Source organism: Dipodomys ordii, unplaced genomic scaffold (assembly GCF_000151885.1).
Source record: "Dipodomys ordii isolate 6190 unplaced genomic scaffold, Dord_2.0 Scaffold165, whole genome shotgun sequence".
Taxonomy (NCBI): domain Eukaryota; kingdom Metazoa; phylum Chordata; class Mammalia; order Rodentia; family Heteromyidae; genus Dipodomys; species Dipodomys ordii.
The window spans coordinates 2,502,008-2,520,237 of record NW_012267381.1 but is presented as its reverse complement, the minus strand read 5'-3'; the positions used below and the strand labels follow the sequence as shown (position 1 = coordinate 2,520,237).

Genomic DNA, 18,230 nt, shown 5'->3' with positions numbered 1-18,230 from the left:
AGACTGTAGCCATATAAATATAAACAATGCTCATGTTGGACTCCCCTAGGGGCCAAGTCTGCTCTAGGTGCTTGGGTGGTCCATAATCTCAGAGTTTGAATTTCAGAGAGGGAAATGGGCAACCTAGAGGAGATATAATTGGTGTGTAGTATATGTAAATATCCTGTCATCCCAAAGGCTGGATGAAAAAACAAAGCTAGGTAAGAGGCCTAGAGCAGCAGTGGCTATGATAGGGGCTCTCTACAGAGATGATGAGGAGGGTCAGGGGAGCAATCCCTCAGGAGAAGATTCTTGTCTCTTGAAGAGGGACCTACTTAGCCTACACCGACTAGGGCCAAAGAGCAGGAAAGACAAGTGGTTACCAGTATGGAAGAGAAGTGGGGAGGAACCCAATATGTCTAACTTACTATAGCAGTGTGACACTGTCATTTGCCCCTTATCCCTGCTCCGTTCTCATTTAAGACTGATGAGTCCCTGTGAACTCAGGAGAGAAGACTCCTGAGGGACAGGAACGGACAATGGTGTCCCCATTTTTTTTTCCCCTGTGGCTCACCCTTTTTCAAAGGACTCTGAAATGCTCTGGGGCCCTGGGGCTAGGCAGGAGGAATGCTGTGATAATGAAGAAGGAGAAAAAAAAAAATCAAAAACCCTTTCCCACCCACAGGCAGCACCTGAAAGCCCCAGATCCTCAATCCTCCTGGGCCAGATCAGGAAAGCCTGAGAACCGCACTGGCTGCTAGAAGGATCTGAAAGGTCCCTTTCCAATGGTGCCCCAGGAGTGTAAGGCCAGGACCTCCTCTCACCTGTATAGTGACTCAAGCAACAAACTGGGGGAAGGGGAGAAGAAAAGGGAAGCCTGAAGTCATGAACACCTTATCTCCAGATAAACTCCAGGATTACTAAGTAGATTAAAGGCATTCATTCAAGAGGTTGCCAGCTTTGCCAGGATCCTAGAGGGTCTGAGTTACTTAGTCACATCCAAAGGTGACCTGTCCCCTTGGGTGGAGTGACCTACCTCATCAGCTACTTGTTGCCTTGTTATCAGCACTACCACTGGGAGGCGCCCAACGTCGAGCATGGGAAAAGCAGCATGCTCTGTGGCAGATACCAGCACTCTTATGTGTGTTCCTTTGACATCTGCTGCTCACCAACTTTGTGCTTGGTTGGTGGTGCAGGTCTGGAGCTTCTAGCACTATGAGATTCTGCCTATATCTATGCCAGCCAACTGAGCTGAGCATAAGTGAAATCTGATGCAATTAATTTATTGGTGTGTGTGTGTGTGTGTGTGTGTGTGTGTGTGTGTGTGTGTGCTGGTCCAGGAAATTGAATTCAGGACCTATGCATTGTCTTCAAGCTTTATTGCTCAAGGCTAGTATTCTACCACTTGAGCACACCACTTCCAGTTTTTAAGTGGTTATTTGGAGATTAAAGTCTCACAGGCTTTCCTGCCTGGCCTGGCTTTGAACTGTGATCCTCAGATCTCTGCCTCCTTAGTAGCTAGGATTACAGGCAGGAGCCACCAGCACCTGGCTTGTGCAATTACTTTCTATGCAGACCGCCCATGCTATGGGTATGGTGCTCTAGCTTCCAGGCTGCCTTCTGTTATCCAGCCTTACAGCCACCAAGGAGATGGCTTAAAAACTGTCTGGGCCCCCTATACCTCTCAGGAGAAAGTTCAAAGCCCCTCTTCCCCTCCAAGGCCTTGGAGCGCCCCATGAGCTTCCCTTAGTGTTGTTCCCTTGTAAATCTTTGCTTTAGGCCTCCGGACCTTGGCACTTGCTGTCTCCCCTCCCACCTGCCGTGGCTTTCCCCTTCTCTTTCATCTTCCCTAGGCTGGTTCTGACTCCTGGCTCCGACCCCCTGCAGCCCCTGGGGGATAGTCCCAGCAAAAATGAATTTCACAGTCAGTTTCTGAATCAGAGATTTCCTCCTCCCTTGGGAGGACAGACAGGTAGCTCAGTGAGGGGCCTGGCTGGGGTATTCTTTGTCTAGGAGGTGCCTGGGTAGGGGGTCCAATGGAGTCACACTGAATACACTGGGACTGACTGAATGCTCCTGGGGTATGCACATCAAAAGGAACTTCTAGGCTGCTACGGTAGTGGGGGTGGGAGTGAGATGGGGTGTCTGGCCCAAGTCTGAGGTTTCCGTTTTGTTTGCAGTAGGTCCCTAGTCCTGGCTACCTTCTCCGGTCCTGCCAATTAGGGTGTGGGAGAAAGAGGGGCTTTAGTCTTAGGCTGGGTCTCCATCACTCACCTCACCCTAGCTGATTACAGTGAGTTTAACCCCCTCCCTGGCAAGCACAACCTATCCTGACATTCAGGATACCTATTAAGCAGAGGCTATTTCCTTTTGTGACTGGGGGTGCAGGGGTACCGCCCCTCCCCCTCTCCCCCCCCCACCCCCCGCACCCAGGTAATATCGGACTGACTGTTCCCAACACAAGATGAGCAGAAGGAAGGAAATTAAACTTGTGTTGAAGGAAGGACACCTGGCTGGAGTGAAAACGGGCTCAGGAATCCCCTCCTCTGGGGAGCTTTCAAGTGGGGGGAAATCCCCACCCAGGCCTCCATTCTCCCTTGCACCATTCTGCCCCAAGGGGCCTCTACTAGGTTCCCTCCCCTCCTCTTTGACTTCCTCAGGTTTGTAAGGATTCCACCTTCCCTCCACTTGTTTCCTGCCCCACCTCCAATACTGCCCGGGGCTTCCCCAGGCTCCAGGGTGCCTAGAGGAGGCAACTGGCTACTTGCCTCCCAGCCCCCCCCCATCAGTTTTGCCTACGGCAGCCAGGACCTCTTGCTAGTCACGTCTCAGCCAACCCACATCCCATCCAAAGCCACTGGGGACCCCTCCCCCTCCACACACACACTTCCTAGGACTGGCACCTGTAGAATCTTACAGCCCTAAAAGACCCCTAAGCCTGCTGGTGGCTCACCCCTACACTGAATCCACAGGGGTGTCTTGGTGATCTGAAAAGACATCTTACTGGCTCTCCTTGTATGGTGTGGGGAAAGGGGAGGTCTGTATCTCAATATACTGGTGCAGGATTTGACATCCCCACAAATCGACTTGGGGACCCCCAGGAGGTGGTCTTCCCTCCCCCCCCCCCGCACTCCTCCTAGGAAGGTGTGGTAGGGCTTGAACTCAGAAAGCAGGTGTGGAAGCTCTCTACCACTGCAGCCTGGGTTGGTCTAGTTAGAGCCCTGCATTCCCTGTGAGCCTCTGCATTCCCGGGGTGCCTCAGAACAAGCCCAGCCCCTGGGGGCATCCCAAAGGATGCCCACCACCTCTGCCTCCGCCACACTCACCCACAGCTCAGCAGCAGGTTGGGATTTCCCTCTGCCTGGCTGCTCCCAGGCCCTCTCCACCCCTCCCCTTCCCCTTTATTTCCCTGTTTCCTCTCTCCACGTAGCTTTAGCTCAATCCCCTCCACTCCCGTCTCCAACCCCCTTTCTGTCTCACTCTCTCTCCACTCTATCTCTCCCCCCCTTTCATCTCTCCCCCACCCCACCCCCTCCAGTTTAGCTTGGTCTAGGAACGCAGCAGTGACAAGCCCAGGCGGCTCCCCCGACCCTTGGTGCCCCCAGGGGCCACTTCCCTACTCTCCCCTCACCAGCAGCAGCCCGTGTTGGGAGAGCAACGGCAGGGGCAGCGATCTGAGCTGTGGGCACCAGCAGCCTTGATCAAAGGCCAGGAATGTCTGGCCCCCTGGTGTGGGACTTCCTCAGCTGAGCCCCAGGATTGCTAAGTGGAGAGCCCGCCATGCTGCCCGCCATGGGGGCAGAATTCTGGTGGGCTCCTTCTCTGTCCTTCCACAGCACTTCCCAGAACAGGTCTTCGCCTCCTTCTCCTATGTATCTTCTCTTCTGTACCCTGGCCATGCCCAGGTGCTTTGGGTGGCTCAGGACAAGGGTTTAGGGAAGACACCCAGATGACACGGCGGGGGTGGGGGGTGCGTCTCCCAAATCCCACCATGGTCACACAATACCACTCAAGGTTGAGACCCCCAACTCCTCTGCTTGACAGAGGAAGGAGAGAGGGAGGGAGGGAGGGAGAGTGAGTGAGTGAGTGAGTGAGAGAGAGAGTCCTCTGGAGCCTGGAAGGTTTTTTGTTTTCCTTTTCCTATGAGGAGGGTGGCATCTGAATGGATGTGGCATTTACCCAGGATAAAGACCCCCTCCCCCGCCCCAGGTTATTGCTCCCTGTCAGAAGAGTTCAGCGTTTTCAAGGCAGGAGAGAGTTGGGTACTGAGGGCAAGGCTGGAGGCCTCCATCCCTCCTGAAGCTGCTACTTTTTCCTGTGTCCCCAGATGATTCGACCCCCCAAATCCAAAAGAAGCTTCGTTAGTGCATCTGAGGTCGGGCCTGACCGCCTGGAGGAGGAGAAAGTGACCCCCGAGTCGGCCGGCAGGAAATGCAACTGGCCGCCGGTGTCAGTTGCAGGAAATGCACAGGCAGCAGGAGGTCCCGATACCAATCTGATCCTTGACAAAAGACTCCGGTCGGTGACACCGGGCTGGGGTCCCCAGGCGCCGCCCGCAGTTAGACCTCCGAGTCCCGCGGGCCCCTCGGATCCTCCGAGGAGCGATCCCCTGCGCCCGGGCCTAGGTCCATGGGAGATGGCATCGTTCAAAGCCCCTGGTCCCGACCGCCCGAACGCGGGGCGGCGGCGGCGGCGGGGGGGGGGGTGGGGGTGGGAGGGGATGAATTTCTAGAAACATCCCTTATGCTTTCTAGTCTCGATTCCCCCCCTCCACCAACCCCCTCTCCAACACACACACACAGGCCCAAGTCCCAAGAAGATCACACGGCCCCATGATAGAAATTGGGACCACCCATTCACGGTGGGAGCCACCCGGGAATGCCCACGTGAACGCCAGGTCACATCCCAGCTCCCCAAACCTTGGCTGGCTGGCTGGGGAGGGCGGGAGTGGGGTGTGTGTGTAGGGGGGGGGGAGGACAGCCGTCTGGGGCCAGCAGACGGTCCAGCATGCCCTGTCCTCCTCTCCTCACCCCAGGTCCCCCTCTCACCCCCGCAGTTGGATTCCGGGGCACGGGCTTTGCCCAAGTTTTCTGGGCGATGCCCTTCCCAGAGCGCGAGTTGTGGGCCGGGCGGGAGGGGCGCGTGATTGACAGGCCGAACTACGGACTCATCTCTTACCTTAGGCCGCGGGCGCTGATTGGCTGCTCGCTGACATCCTCAAACCCGGCTGCTCCGCGCCGGGCTCGGGAGGGGGGCGGCCGCGGGTGGAGGTGCGCTTCTGACAAGCCCGAAAGTCATTTCCAACCTCAAGTGGACTTTGTTCCAACTATTGGGGGCGTCGCTCCCCCTCTTCATGATCGCGGGCAAACTTCCTCCTCGGCGCTGCTTCTAATGGAGCCCCACCTGCTCGGGCTGCTCGTCGGCCTCCTGCTCGGTGGCACCAGGGTCCTCGCCGGCTACCCAATTTGGTGGTAAGACTTCGCCTCCTATCTGCCCGAGGGCCGGATCTCTCCGCCGCGCCTTGGGGAGATGGGGAAGGGGGGCGCGTTGGCTTGGAAGGGGTGGGCTGCGGCAAAGCTGGGGGCTCCTTTCTCCTTGTCTACCTCCAGTCTCTCAGCTTCCCACCACTCCTGGATTTTCTGTTGGTGTCGCCTTCAGAATCCAACTCCTGGCTTCTCTGATAAATCACCATTTTCCCTGCTACCCGCCGCAGAGGAGGAAGGACTTTCCCCTCCACCGTCTCCAAAGGTCTCCCATTCTTGATCCTCACCTTCCACCCATTGCAATCCGGGGGATCCTGGAAGACCCACCGTTTGCTGGTAGTTGGGTTCCTGGCAAACCAACGCTGTCTCTGGAGCTGGCCACTCCTCTTCTCCATTTTGGGGTCTTCATGGGTGAAAAAAAAAATCACCCTTGTCCTTCATTTCCATCCCATCTTCTCCGTGCCTCGCTCAAGAGATTTCCCCACAATATCCTCCCTGTTCGCCTTCGTATTTCAGATCCCAAAGGTTTTAGGGATCCATGGGGCAGGAGAGTGTGTGTGGGGGGCGGGGGGTTCATTAGATTCTCCCCTCTTCTGCTCTAGATTAATTTTGAGCCTCTGAAGTAAATATGGAATTTACGGATCAGAGATGCCATTGAATTCGGTTGAATTCATTCCTTGCTTGTCCATCCTGGCAAATGAGGGGGGGTGGGGGTGAGGCTCTTTGAAAATGTAGCTGTTTGGGAGGGGGTAGGCTTGTTGTTCTTTGACCAAAACCCCAATTTTCCATGTCACATTCGTTGCTTTTGGAAAACGGAGGACTGAGGAGAAAGGACGATTCTGTCCCCGAGAACAGAGCATACAAAAGACATTTTCGTAAATAAGGCTGGGAAAACAGGCGCAGTGATGGTGTGTGTGTGTGGAGGTTGGGGGGGGCGTCTTGCATGTGCAAAGGGACTGATTGGGGGAATAAACAGTCCTTTGGGAACCCCAGCTCCAGGGAGTCCCCTTGTATTCCACGCGGCCTCTCCGCAGCTCCCCCTCTGCAGGGGCCCGCCAGGAAGACACACTGAAACCAGTTCCCTAAATGACACCCCGACTCTGCCCTCCTCTAGCCCCCTGCATGCAGGAAAACTTTAATTATAAAGAATCTTTCCCTCCTGGACCTAGAAGAGCCTAGGCCTGGGGGTGAGGAGGTGAGAAGTAGGAATTTGGGACCTGTGAGTAAGAAGGGGACTGTGACTGTGGCCCCTGGGGTGAAAGTGAGAGAGAAGAGCCACCAGGGTGCAGTACTGCCTGCGGCCCCTGCTCTCCTTGCCTGCCTGCTCAGGGATCCTAGGACTGGGGGAAGCAGAGCTAGAGAGATTTGGGGGCCACACCCTGAGTCTTCCTCCAGTTGTTTGGTGGCAGCCTTTGCATTTGGGTTTTTGGGGTCCAGTGGGAAAAGAAGAAGCAGAAGCAAGGCTTGGCCAAGGGGTCTAGGGAGTTGCTCCTATGACTGACACCCAAAGGTCAGTCTTTCTTCTGTCCTTCCTGTGGCCTTGGGCTGGCCTGGCCTCCTGAGTTTATAAAGGCTCATGGGGGTAGCTGGGCAGGAGGCGGGGGCAGCCAGAGATTCCAGGGCAGGGTTCTACCCATCAGAGGAAGGCTGTCTTGATGGTAATTCCTGATTTTCTTCCCATTCCCAGGTCAAGGCCATATCATTCTTTGCCCTTTCAGGGATCCAAGAGGGCAGGATAGGAAGAAACAGCTTGGAGCCCCAGAGGTGGCAGGGACTGAGGAAAGGGTAGTTCCGTTGCCCTATGCTCTGGGGGAGGGCACTTCCTGCGGGCAGGGCCAGTGGGCAGGTAGGGGCAGCAGTGCGATCTGTGTGTAATGGTGGCTGGGAAGCATTTGGAATAGGGCTCAGCTAATAGGAAGGAAGATTGGGAAAATCGGAGAGGCTGAGACATCAGCCTTAATATAAGGAGAGATGGGTACATGGCTTATTGGGGGGTTGAGGGGACAGGGTTGCTGCTTTGTCTGAGCAGAGGAAAGGTGTGTGTGTGTGTGTGTGTATGTGAGAGAGAGGGGGCAGGTCCAAGTGTACTCCTGTACTTTCCAATGACAGTGGCCGCTTCTGTGTGCATTGTGGGTCTTTGACCCTAAGAGGTGTGTGTCCACACTAGTGTGTGTGAACAACTTGCATATGAAATCACGCAAGATGTGCCTGAAGAGAGCCCACCATGGCCCAAGGCAGGGTGTGCCGTGCTTCTGCATAACAAGTGTCAGCAAGCGGCTTGCTCTAGGATGTGTATGTCTGTGAAAAACTGAGGAGCCTACATGTATTTTTGCTCCTGTGATGCTGTGCGTGACTGGGCATGTGAGTGTGGCGTTGGTGTGTGTGTGTGTGTGCACCCATGCACACATGCATGCTTTCACCACAGGGTTAGGAGAAAGCCCCACAGGCATTTTTGTGCAAGCTCTCAGTGCTCATGGCCCTGACCTGATTGTGCTAGTGAGTTTGAGAATGAGCTTCGTGTTTGAGGTGGGCTGAGGACTGGGTCAGAGCCTGCTTGTGATTGATCTTGTCCCCAGGTACAAGTGTCAAAATTGGGTTTGTGGCTGTGTGTCTGTGGACTTGTTTGCAGACACCTGACCTGTGTGCTGGGAGGGACACCTTAGCTGGGGGAATTGGTGGCTGTCTGAGGCCCTAGAGGGAAGGTCCAGAAGGAAGCAAAGGTCTCCCAAGGTAATTGTAGGGCTTAGCTGATCTGAGACCCATAGCTGGGCTGGGGGCAGGGCCTTCCTTGGCACAGGTTTGCTCTGCCTGCGTGAGGACTGCGGTCCCAGGCCCTCCCTCCTCTCCAAGCTTGTTCTCCTTTGGTCTTGGAGCTGGGGTGAAGGGTGAGTCACCTTCTCCCAGCCTGGAACTGGGGAGTGGATGGGTCTTAGATTCGTGATCCTGCTTTGCCCCCAGGCAGGCAGATTCCAGTCCTTTTTAGCATCTGAGCCCATTACTGCCTGACCTCCTGGGCCCACCCACAAGGGGTTTATAGGGATTTCTGTCCATGTTACTCCAGGAAGGCCACTCTCGCCCCCAGCAGCTTTCCTTGCTCAGGCCCCAGCCCTGAGAGAAGGGAGGGTACTGCCAGGCTCAGACCAACACTCCTGGAAGGAAGCGGTGTGTTCTGAGGTCTTCCAGCCAGGGAGTGGTAGCACTGGGGCAGGAAGGGCTTCAGTAACAGCAGATTTCTGGACCTCTCCTTGTCAATCCTAGTTAGCTCCCAGCAGAGAAATGTCTCTTTCTTTGCCTTCTTGAGACAATATGAGCCCTCTCTCTGTGGGCCCTAACCCTGAGCTGCCATGCTCTAGAGCAGATACGTCCATGAAAGAAGCCTGAGCTTGGTGGAGGGCTGGCAGCTCATAGGGAGCTGTGTGGCTGATGACCACTGATGACCCACGCTTCTACCTGAGTTCTCATTCCGCCACCCTAGGGCCCATCCCCCACTCCAGCGCCTTGCCCTAGCTCTGCCTCAGTTTCCCCTTGTGTCAGATGTCCTGCTGCCTCCCCCCCACCCACGCCCACCCCCACCTGCCTCTCACAGGCTTGTGAACATGTTCAGTCAAACCCCATGGGGGTCAGTAGGCTGGGCCCAGGGAGGCACCTGGAGACTGCGGGGGAGGAAGGCCTCAGGCCAGGTGTTAACACTTGTAGCAGGCAGGAATTACAGCTGGCTGGGGCTGGGGCTGGTAAAGAAGCTAAGCTGGCTGGAGGCTGTTGATCCTACAGACAGACAGACAAACAGACAGACAGACAGATGGGCAGATACCAGATCGGATGGCCAGGCTTTATTGAGCAGGGTGGTCTCCCTTCCAGGGCAGACCTTCCCTGGAGGAGGGGGAGGAGGGGGGCAGATCTCAGAAGTAAGTTCATAATCCTTGTGCTTACCCCACCCCCATTATGGTGGGGCTTTGTGAGGGGGGCCAAGGAACAAAATTGATGGCTGATTTGTTGATATCCTTCTGGTGGGACTATATTTTGCTTTAAAAATAAAAAGAAAGAAAAGCAGTTAAATGTTAGAATACCAAGTGCTGTGTCCTCTGACAAACTTGCTGTAATGGGGGTGGGGGTGAGGGAAATGGGGGAAGGGAAAGTTCTCCCAGAATCTCAGAGCATTTGGTTAAACATCTTCAGGATGCAGAGATGAGAGCCAGATGCACTGTGAGCCCTCATCCCTGAGGGTCACCCACCTTCATCCCAGGGATCTTGAAGGCCTTGGGTCCAGGATGTCTGCCCTGCAATTAATTCTACCCCTGGGAAGACCTTTGATGGGGAGGTCGGAAGAGTCTGGAGCTGGACTTAGAAGCCAAATCTTTTAGCAGGTGCTTGTCTGAGTTGCCCCAGTGCAAATCCAGTCCCTGATTACCAAGGGACTACACTCTTGTGTCTGGGCACCGCATTATCACTTCCAGAAGAAGGGGCTACAGAGCCACAAAGAAGGTCCAAGGTGAAAAACCCAAGAGATGGACTCCACCCAGCAAGCCAATCCCCCTCCACCCACTACAGAGCTCAGTCCCCGCACACATATGTTCACGATTACTTGGGCAAGTGTAGAATTGAGGCACCAACCTCAAAATGGGGTGTGGGTGGGAGCTGTGAGCCCAGGGTCTTCTCCATCCTGGGAAGAGGTCTCACTGATCTGGGCAGGAGACAAGGAGCCTGGCATCTGGACGGGGAAGGTGGCTTTTCTTGGAGAAGGATTCAGCTCACACATCTTTCTGGACAGGGTAGGAAGATGGGAAGTCAGCATGGAGAACCTTTCCCACTGTCCTGATTCACAAAAGTTCCCCTTCACCCCCCAGCCCCCTCAAGGCTGTTGAGAAGGAAAAGACCTTCTTCATCCCTAGCTAGGCAGAGACAGGAGGCCCTGCTTGAAGACCAGACCGTGAGGGTTTAATACATTCATGCCCGTGTGGGTTGGAAATGGTTCGAGCTGAAGACCTGTGTCTGAGCTCTTGAGTTTTACCTCGGATGGGCTGTGTGGCCTAGCTGTGTGTGCTGTCCCTGCCTCCCTCTGGGTTGCATTTCCTTGACTACATTGAGAGGCTCCTTCTGTCTCACAGGTCTGAGAAAGGGACTCCTCTGATGGCTGTGAAGCCCAGGTCTCTGCAGCAGATGCTCAGTTCCTGCCTCAGACAGTGCCCTCTTTTATCTCTGCAGCCCCACCTACTCTGAACCCCTCAAACTGGCACCCCCACTACTATGAAGCTACCTGCTGTTGCTCCCAATCTTGCCCTAAACACCCCCATTCCTCCACATCTAGGCATTCTCCTCTGCTCTTTCCATGTACTCCCTACAGCAAGATAACTTCTCCAAGCCTCAGTTTCCCCCTCTGTAAAATGAATGTGGCAACTGCCTCAGTTCAGCAATGGAATGATGCCTGGCATGTGGGAAACACTGTACATCTTAGCTATTTTCACCTCTGTCTTCAGACTATTAGCTCATTGAAGTGCACTATCCAACCTTGCCTCTTCCCAGAAGCCCTCCCAGATTGGACCCACCCAGCTGTTTTCCCCCTATCTGCAGAGCCAGCTTTCTCCCTAATGTGTGGTGCTGGTTTCCAAAGCTTGTAGCTTTACTTGTAAGTAGAGGCAGTCAATGAGGCTAGGCTAAAACTTAACCTCAGCACTTCCTTGCCCAGGAAGGGCAAGACAGTATAAATGATACTGGAGGCTCCCCCAAATCCTCTCACACAGTATGTCCCACTGTTGTTTCCAGCTGGGATCTAGGGTCCTCCAGGCTGGGTCAGGAGGGGTGGGAGGCAGCTCCTGGGGGAGTGGCACAAAGTTGCTCCTCCAGGAGCTGAGGGATGACTCAGAGGTGATTTATAGACGGAAGGCAGAAAGCTTGGCTCCTGGCAGAGGCCTGCTGCTTAATTACATTCTTTAGGGGGTGGAGGTATGTGTGGGGCGACAAGCAGGGGAGAACTTCCACCTCTTCCCCTCCAGGCCTGTCCCTGTGCTATACCAACTCCAGGATCCTCTCTTGCTGCTGGAAAGGGATCTTCTTCCTCCTCTTCCTCTTCCTCTTCTCTTTCTTTTTGTCCTGGTCCTGAACTTAGGGCCTACATGCTGTCCCTTCACTTTTTCATTTGAGTCTGGCATTCTACCACTTGAGCTACAGCTCTACTTCTGGCTTTTTCTTTTTCTTTTTTTTCTAGTTAATTGGACATGAGAGTCTCACAGACTTTCCTGCCCAGGCTGGCTTTGAACTATGATCCTCAGATCTTAGCCTTTTGAGTAGCTAGGATTACAGGTGTTACATGGGCCGCTCCAGGAGCTCCTGTGTTCAGTGAGAGCCCCCTGTCAGAGAGAACAGAGAGAGTAAGGAGGCAGAGTAGTCTCACCTGGGCCTCCCCAGGCCAGGTTGCATGGAGTAGGCACTGGAGAGTGGGATGCTGGATCTACACTCTGCTTCTGAGCAGGTGCATAGCTAACCCATCTGGGAAGAAGAGAGTTTCTAGAATCTTCTGTGTGTGGCAGTTATACATTTCCCCTTGGCACCTATATCCCACCGATGCCTCCGAGAACCTTCGACATGGCACCTTGTCTGTTGCTTGGTTCTCAGGGGATCCTGAGGACTGAGTATCAGGCCCCTTTCTCAAAGGCTGAATCTTGGGTCTCTGCAAAGCTTCCCCAGGGTCAGGGCCAACTTGGTACCAGAGGGGAGGAGCTGTCCTATCCCACATGTAACTAACTTCTCAGGGAACCTGACAATTCATCTGGCAGAAGCTAGGTCATGGCTGCCTGTTGTCAAGTAGTCCCCACTCCCCCCCCCCGTTGCCTTTTGGGGAGTCCCTGGCATTTCCTCTGTTAGTACAGCCCACTAAAGAGATGTGTCTGCTGGCTGGCTGCAGCGAATGCTGCATTTCCAGTTCCCAGGTCTGGGAAGGTGTGGGGTGGGCAGGAGAGGGGCTGTGAAGGCCGAGAGCATCTATTTATCTGTTTGCAGCTTGGTTAGTACCTCCAGGAGGAGTTGGCAGGGGTCAGGATGGGGACACTAGACAGTTCCCTGGTTCCCCCTGAGGCAGACCTTCTCAAAATGGCCTCATTATGTGTATGGAGTGAATTCCAGAAATGTCAGGCACACCCATATGTCTAGAGGAAGGATGGAGACCCAGAGGTATGCTCAGAGACAGGAAGGGGGCAGAGTGAGGGGAGGAGGATTCAGGGCAGGGAAGTTGGGAACCTGAGAGTTCACATAGCCTGTAGTTATGAAATGGATGTTAGGGGGATCCTGTTTGACCCACCTCCCCCAGGCTGCGCTCTATGTTCAGTCAGTAGCCATTGGATCGTCTCTGCCTGGTTCAGGAGGCAGAGTGCTAAACTTTACAACTCAAGCAGTTATGAGCTGGTGGCTTGAGTCTCTCACTCCCTGCCTCTGGGCCTCAGTGTTCTCATCTGCAAAATGGAAATACTAACACACTCTTCCCTGCCTCCCAGGCCGGAAGCAGCTCTAGATGGAAAGATCTCCCTTAACCATTATTGTGGGTCCTAGAAAAGAGGATCAAGAGCCATCTCTGCCCAGGTGGGGATCTAAGCAGAGCCCCAGTGGCATCCTCAGAGCTTGTGGAGTTGGTTTGCCAGCAGAGAGATAAGGAATGGGGTAAGGGCAGTCGGTGGCGTGGGGGTGGGGGCAGGTTGTCTCTGCCTCCCTGAATGACTCATGAGCCTCAATGGAGAGGACCCAGGGGAGTTTGAGGTTATGAGGCCACGGAGTACACCAGATTCCAGCTCAGAACGTGCAGTTTGGGGCTTCCCTTGGCCTAACTAAGGCAGAGTCTGCAGGCTGAGCTTGCTTTTAGGGACTAAGGCAATGGGAGATTAGGGTAGAGGTGAGGAGGGCAAAGGTGAGCAGCTGTAAAGGGCCTGTGGTCAGCAGGAAATCCTAATTGCCGAGCTAAAAGCCCAGCAAACCCAGAGCCGCTCAGGCCAGTCCTTCAAGCTGGGCTGGAGAGACAGGAACGAATGTGTCTTGTGTTGGTGGGGGGGCGGGGGGGAGGGATGGGAGCAACAGGACCCGGCACCCAGGTCTTCCTGGGCCTTTCTGCAAAACCTGCCCCTGGGTTACAGAGTCCCACTTATCTGCCAGAGCCAGCTGGGCCGGCGAGAAAAACCAATCTCCCAGGGCTCGCCAGGAATGCAAATTGGGGCTTGTAACACGGCAAGTGAACCAGCGTCTCCCCTCCTGTCCAACTCCATCCAACACACTTATCTTTATAACAAGGATTTCGGGGCGGGGGTGTCATTCCCCTGCTCTGAAAACCTCCCTTGGATCCCTACTTCCTGCGTGGCACCGAGGTCCCCTATGATCTGGCCCATATCCAGCTCAGTAGTTATGGGATGTAACTGAACTCAGTCCCTGGGTTGCCCAGAGGTCAGTCTGCCCAGCTTAGCTTGGGTCATGTGTGTGACAGTCCTGAGCAGTGGAGGAGGACCCTCAGGTGTGTTTCTCAAGGCTATGGGACCTTTGTCTGAGCAGTCTGCTGCTGCTGCCCCATAAGCTGGCATGTCTCATCATCTCTATTCACTTAGGTGTCTTCTATTCTCAGATCCATTTGTAATTTTACTTATTTATTTTTTGGCTGATCGTGAGGCTTGAACTCAGGTCCTGGGTGCTGTCCTTGAGCTCTTCTGCTCAAGGCTAGCTCTCTACCACTTTGACCCGCAGCAGCTCCACTTCCAGTTATCTGGTGGTTAATTGGAGGTAAGAGTCTCACAGACTTTCCTGCCTGAGCTGCCTCTGAACTGCAATCCTCAGATCTCAGCCTCCTGAGTAGCTAGGATTATAAGTGTGAGCCATCAGTGCCTCAAGTTAAAAAAAATTTTTTTTAAATGACAGTACTGGGGCTAGAACTCAGGGCATCACATTCTTACTTGGCTTTTTGCATTCAAGTCTGGGTCTTTCCCATGTCAGCCACAGCTCTACTTCTGGTGGTTAACTGGAGATAAGAATCTCACAGATTTTATTAACCATGCTGGCTTTGAACCTTGGGTCTCAGATCTCAGCCTTCTGAGTATGTAAAATTACAGACATCGAGCCTGGTGCTGGTGGTTCTTGCCTGTAGTCCTAGCTACTCAAGAGGCTGAGAAAGTCCGTGAGAATCTTTTTTGTTGTTGTTTTTGTTGTTGTTGTTCGTGGGACTTGAACTCTGAGCCTGGGTGCTGTCCTTGAGCTCTTCTGCTCAAGGCTAGCTCTCTACCACATTGAGCCACAGCTCCATTTCTGGTTTTCTGAGTGGTTTATTGGAGATAAGAGTCTCATGGACTTTTCCTGCCCAGGCTGACTTTGAACCATGATCCTCAGATCTCAGCCTCCAGAGTAGCTAGGATTACAGGCGTGAGCCACTGGCGCTGGCTAAGTCTGTGAGAATCTTATCTTTGATAAACCACCAGAAAAAAACTGGAAGTGGTTCTATGGCTCAAGTGGTAGAGCGCTCACCTTGAGCTGAAGAGCTGAAGGACAGCACCCAGGCCCAGAGTTCAAGCCCCACGACTGAAAGGACTTCTTATGAGCTTACTTGTAGAGCACCTGGCTCTCCAAAGGGTAATTTTGAAGCAAGATTACCCTTGACCTTCAACTTGAAGTCCTCTTTGTGGGGTTTTTGGAAGCTATTTATGAACCTCTGGAAGATCTCTTATTTGGGGATGTGTACCAGTCAAAGGCAAACGTCACCCTTTGCCAGGCTGTCCTCAAACTTTAAGTATTGTCCTCAAAATTAAGTATTGATGGTTGTGTAGCCACATGATTATTTTGTAAGCCTTTGAACTGAGGTGGAGTGACCTTGGTCAGATCACTACTTCTGAGTCTTGTGGGGCAGGAGGGAGATGGAGTAGGTGACCTCTAACATTATTTCCAGCTATGACCATCACCTACTTATGTCCTTATTGCTCCTTAGAACCTGTTCTCCATCACACTCATGGTGGAACTCCTGGAATGATCTTCCTCGCCCGCGCGTTCTTCTCCTTTACTGGATCCTGCTTTTTCTGCTTTCATTTGCATATTTACTCCGATGAATCCTGCATTTATAAGATCCCCGAAGGCACGCAGCATGTCTTGTACATGGTTGGCTTCTATGTGTCTGCCCTATGCACGGCAGAGCGTCATGTTCTCACTTAGTGGGCACTTGACCACTTGAACCACACCTCCAGCCCAGCTTTTTTGCTGGTTAATTGAAGATGGAGTCTTTGTAGACTTTTCTGCCTGGGTTGGCTTTGAACATTAGGTAGGATTACAGGTATGAGTCACTAGCCCCCAACTTGAGCTACTTCACTCTAAATCTGATGTTTGCACCTAACCCTCTTTTTGGGAATCTTCCCTTCTCTTGCCTTGGGTCACATCTGGCTCCTCCCATCTCCCCTTGAGTCAGTTAGGCCCATCCTCCTGTAGCTGGGCATCTTGAGAACTGTCCTGCAAGACTGGAGGGGAGAGTGGGGGAGGAGAGAACAGAGGGAGCCGGAAACATCTTACATGATGGTACCCAAACTTCCCTCCCATTAGCTTAAGTCCCTCCCATTAGCAAAGTCCTCCTCGGGACCCTGGCAGGGCCTGAGCCATGCTGTACCCCATCTGTGGTGAGATACTTCAGGTAGAGTAGAAGAGCAGCAATGAGGCTGGCCTCTACCCACCTATCAAAGCTTTTCTCCTCTTTTCTGTTTCTGTCCCTGGACAGCACCCTGAAAACCAATTCACTCAACTGCTTGCCTTTAGCAAGATCTAACCCAGACTAGCTGATCCTCCACCAAAGCTTCAGCGGGGGGAGAGATTCCATAACCTTGCAAGGATAGAGTCCTAGGCATGTCTTGAAGCTAAAACAGCTCATGAAACCAGCATCACTACTTGCCTGGCCCTCTAGCACTTGAACCATGCCTCCAGCCCAGCTTTTTTTTGCTGTGGAAATGGAAGCTCACAAGTCAAAAGGCTAGAGAGAAAATGCAGGAGGGAGGGCTGGATTCGTTGTTTATGATGTACAGTGGTTCCATCCCTCTCCTCCCCCTCTCCAGTGTGTGTGTGCTTGGAGTAAACAAATTACTCAACTCCCCACAGCCCCGGGAGGCAGATGCTCCTGTTCACCCCATTCTACAGATAACAAACTGAGCCCAGAAATAGCAGTCCCATTGCCCAAAGGCAGCCAGGCCCTCTGGCTTTACTAACCCTTATGACTGTGACTGGCAGGAAGTTCCCTCTTAGTTCTGACTGAAGTCTGTTCTGACTTAACCCAAGCTTAGATACTCCCATTGAATCATGAGTGTTTGTTCCTGAGAACCAAATGCATCTCCCTCTGGGTCTTCCTTCTCCGAGACAGCCCTTTCCAGTTCTTCCCCTGCCTCAGTGTGCCCTGAACCACTTATCTTCCCTCTTCCAATCTCTCTCCAACTTTCTCAGCCTTGTTTGTCAAGTCAGGTCTCTGCCCAGCCCTTAGATTTACAAGGCTTGAACAGTTGTCTGGTGCCTATACCCTTCCCTACAGGCTAAGAAGCATGAGGGATTAGAACTCTGGTCATACACTCACCCTAGCCCTACTCAAGGTACTCAGTGTGCTGAGAGTTTTTGCTTAGAGGTCCGTCCACCTACTTCTGAGATCCACAGGCTTATGCCTGGACTTCATCCCATCTGGGTCCATTAGGCTGCTGGTGGCCTTGAGAAGTTATCAAAGGAGGCTATTTGCAAAAGCTGTAACTGGAGTTTGAAGGTCTGCCCAGGGCTGACCAGGCTGCAGGCCAGTGGCAGTCTCTGCCCACATCACCACTTTCTAGCAGGCAGACAACTTATCCTTATCAAGGTATTTTGCCACACTAGAAACATGGAATGATTTTGAAACTTTTTACTGAAGTGTAGCATATATAAAGGTATGTTTACAACACGGAAAAGCTGTAGGTCAAGGAAAAGGAGAGAATAGAATATGTTGATTTTTTTTTTTTTTGGTCATGCTGACCTGAAAAACCTTTATAAAGGTCTTGGGAACTTGGTGAAGGATCTCTCATTTAGGAGTTGCAGCTCAGGCCTGTGTATTCTAGCCAGGCGTGGAAGATGGATGGGAAAGTGAGTTTGCCCAGGGTCTATCTGCCCAGAATCTGGGAGAGGAATTGCTCCCTCCATCTGGCTACATCCTCTCTCCTCCTACCTGCCTAACTCTCCTCCCAAAACAAGAGTTCTGACTTGCGACTTGCTAGCAGCATTGCCAGCTTCCTTCAGCTTAGACTTGATCTTGCTAATTTTTTTTGATATTGCTAATTTTTAAAAGTTAAACTAAATTAATGTGTGTGTGTGTGTGTGTGTGTGTGTGTGTGTGTGTGCCAGTACTGGGACCTGAACTAAGGGCCTTGGTGCTGTTGCTTAGCTTTATCACTCAAGATTGGCACTCTATCACTTCAGGCACAGCTCAGCTTCCAGCTTTTTGCTGGTTCATTAGAAATAAGAGTCTCATGGATTTCCCTATCCTGGCTTTCAACTGTGGTCCTCAGATCTCAGCTTCCTGTTTCTCTTTTCTTTTCTTTTCTTTTCTTTCTTTCTTTCTTTCTTTCTTTCTTTCTTCCTTTCTTTCTTTCTTTTTGGTTGTTGTTATGCTTGGATCCTGTCTTGTCATTCTTAGCTTCTAACCATCTCTCTTTTACTTGGTCAGTTTTGCTGTTTGTTAGACAATCTGATCAGGAGGGCATTTGGACAGCTGAGGCAACTGTGCCGCACGTACTGCTCCTCTGGCTGGTCTTGATCCTGTACCTGCCT

At 52.8% G+C, this 18,230-nt stretch overlaps 1 protein-coding gene across 1 annotated transcript in view; it reads left to right on the top strand.

Annotated features, from left to right (window-relative positions):
* Positions 1-5,213: 5,213 nt before the first annotated feature.
* The window catches only part of Wnt3 (wingless-type MMTV integration site family, member 3), a 44,522-nt gene continuing 31,505 nt past the window's right edge, over positions 5,214-18,230 (top strand). Inside the window, exon 1 of the mRNA XM_013033262.1 lies at positions 5,214-5,450. Coding sequence (XP_012888716.1) covers positions 5,371-5,450 — 80 coding nt within the window. The 5' untranslated portion in view covers positions 5,214-5,370. The remainder of the gene's footprint in view (positions 5,451-18,230) is intronic.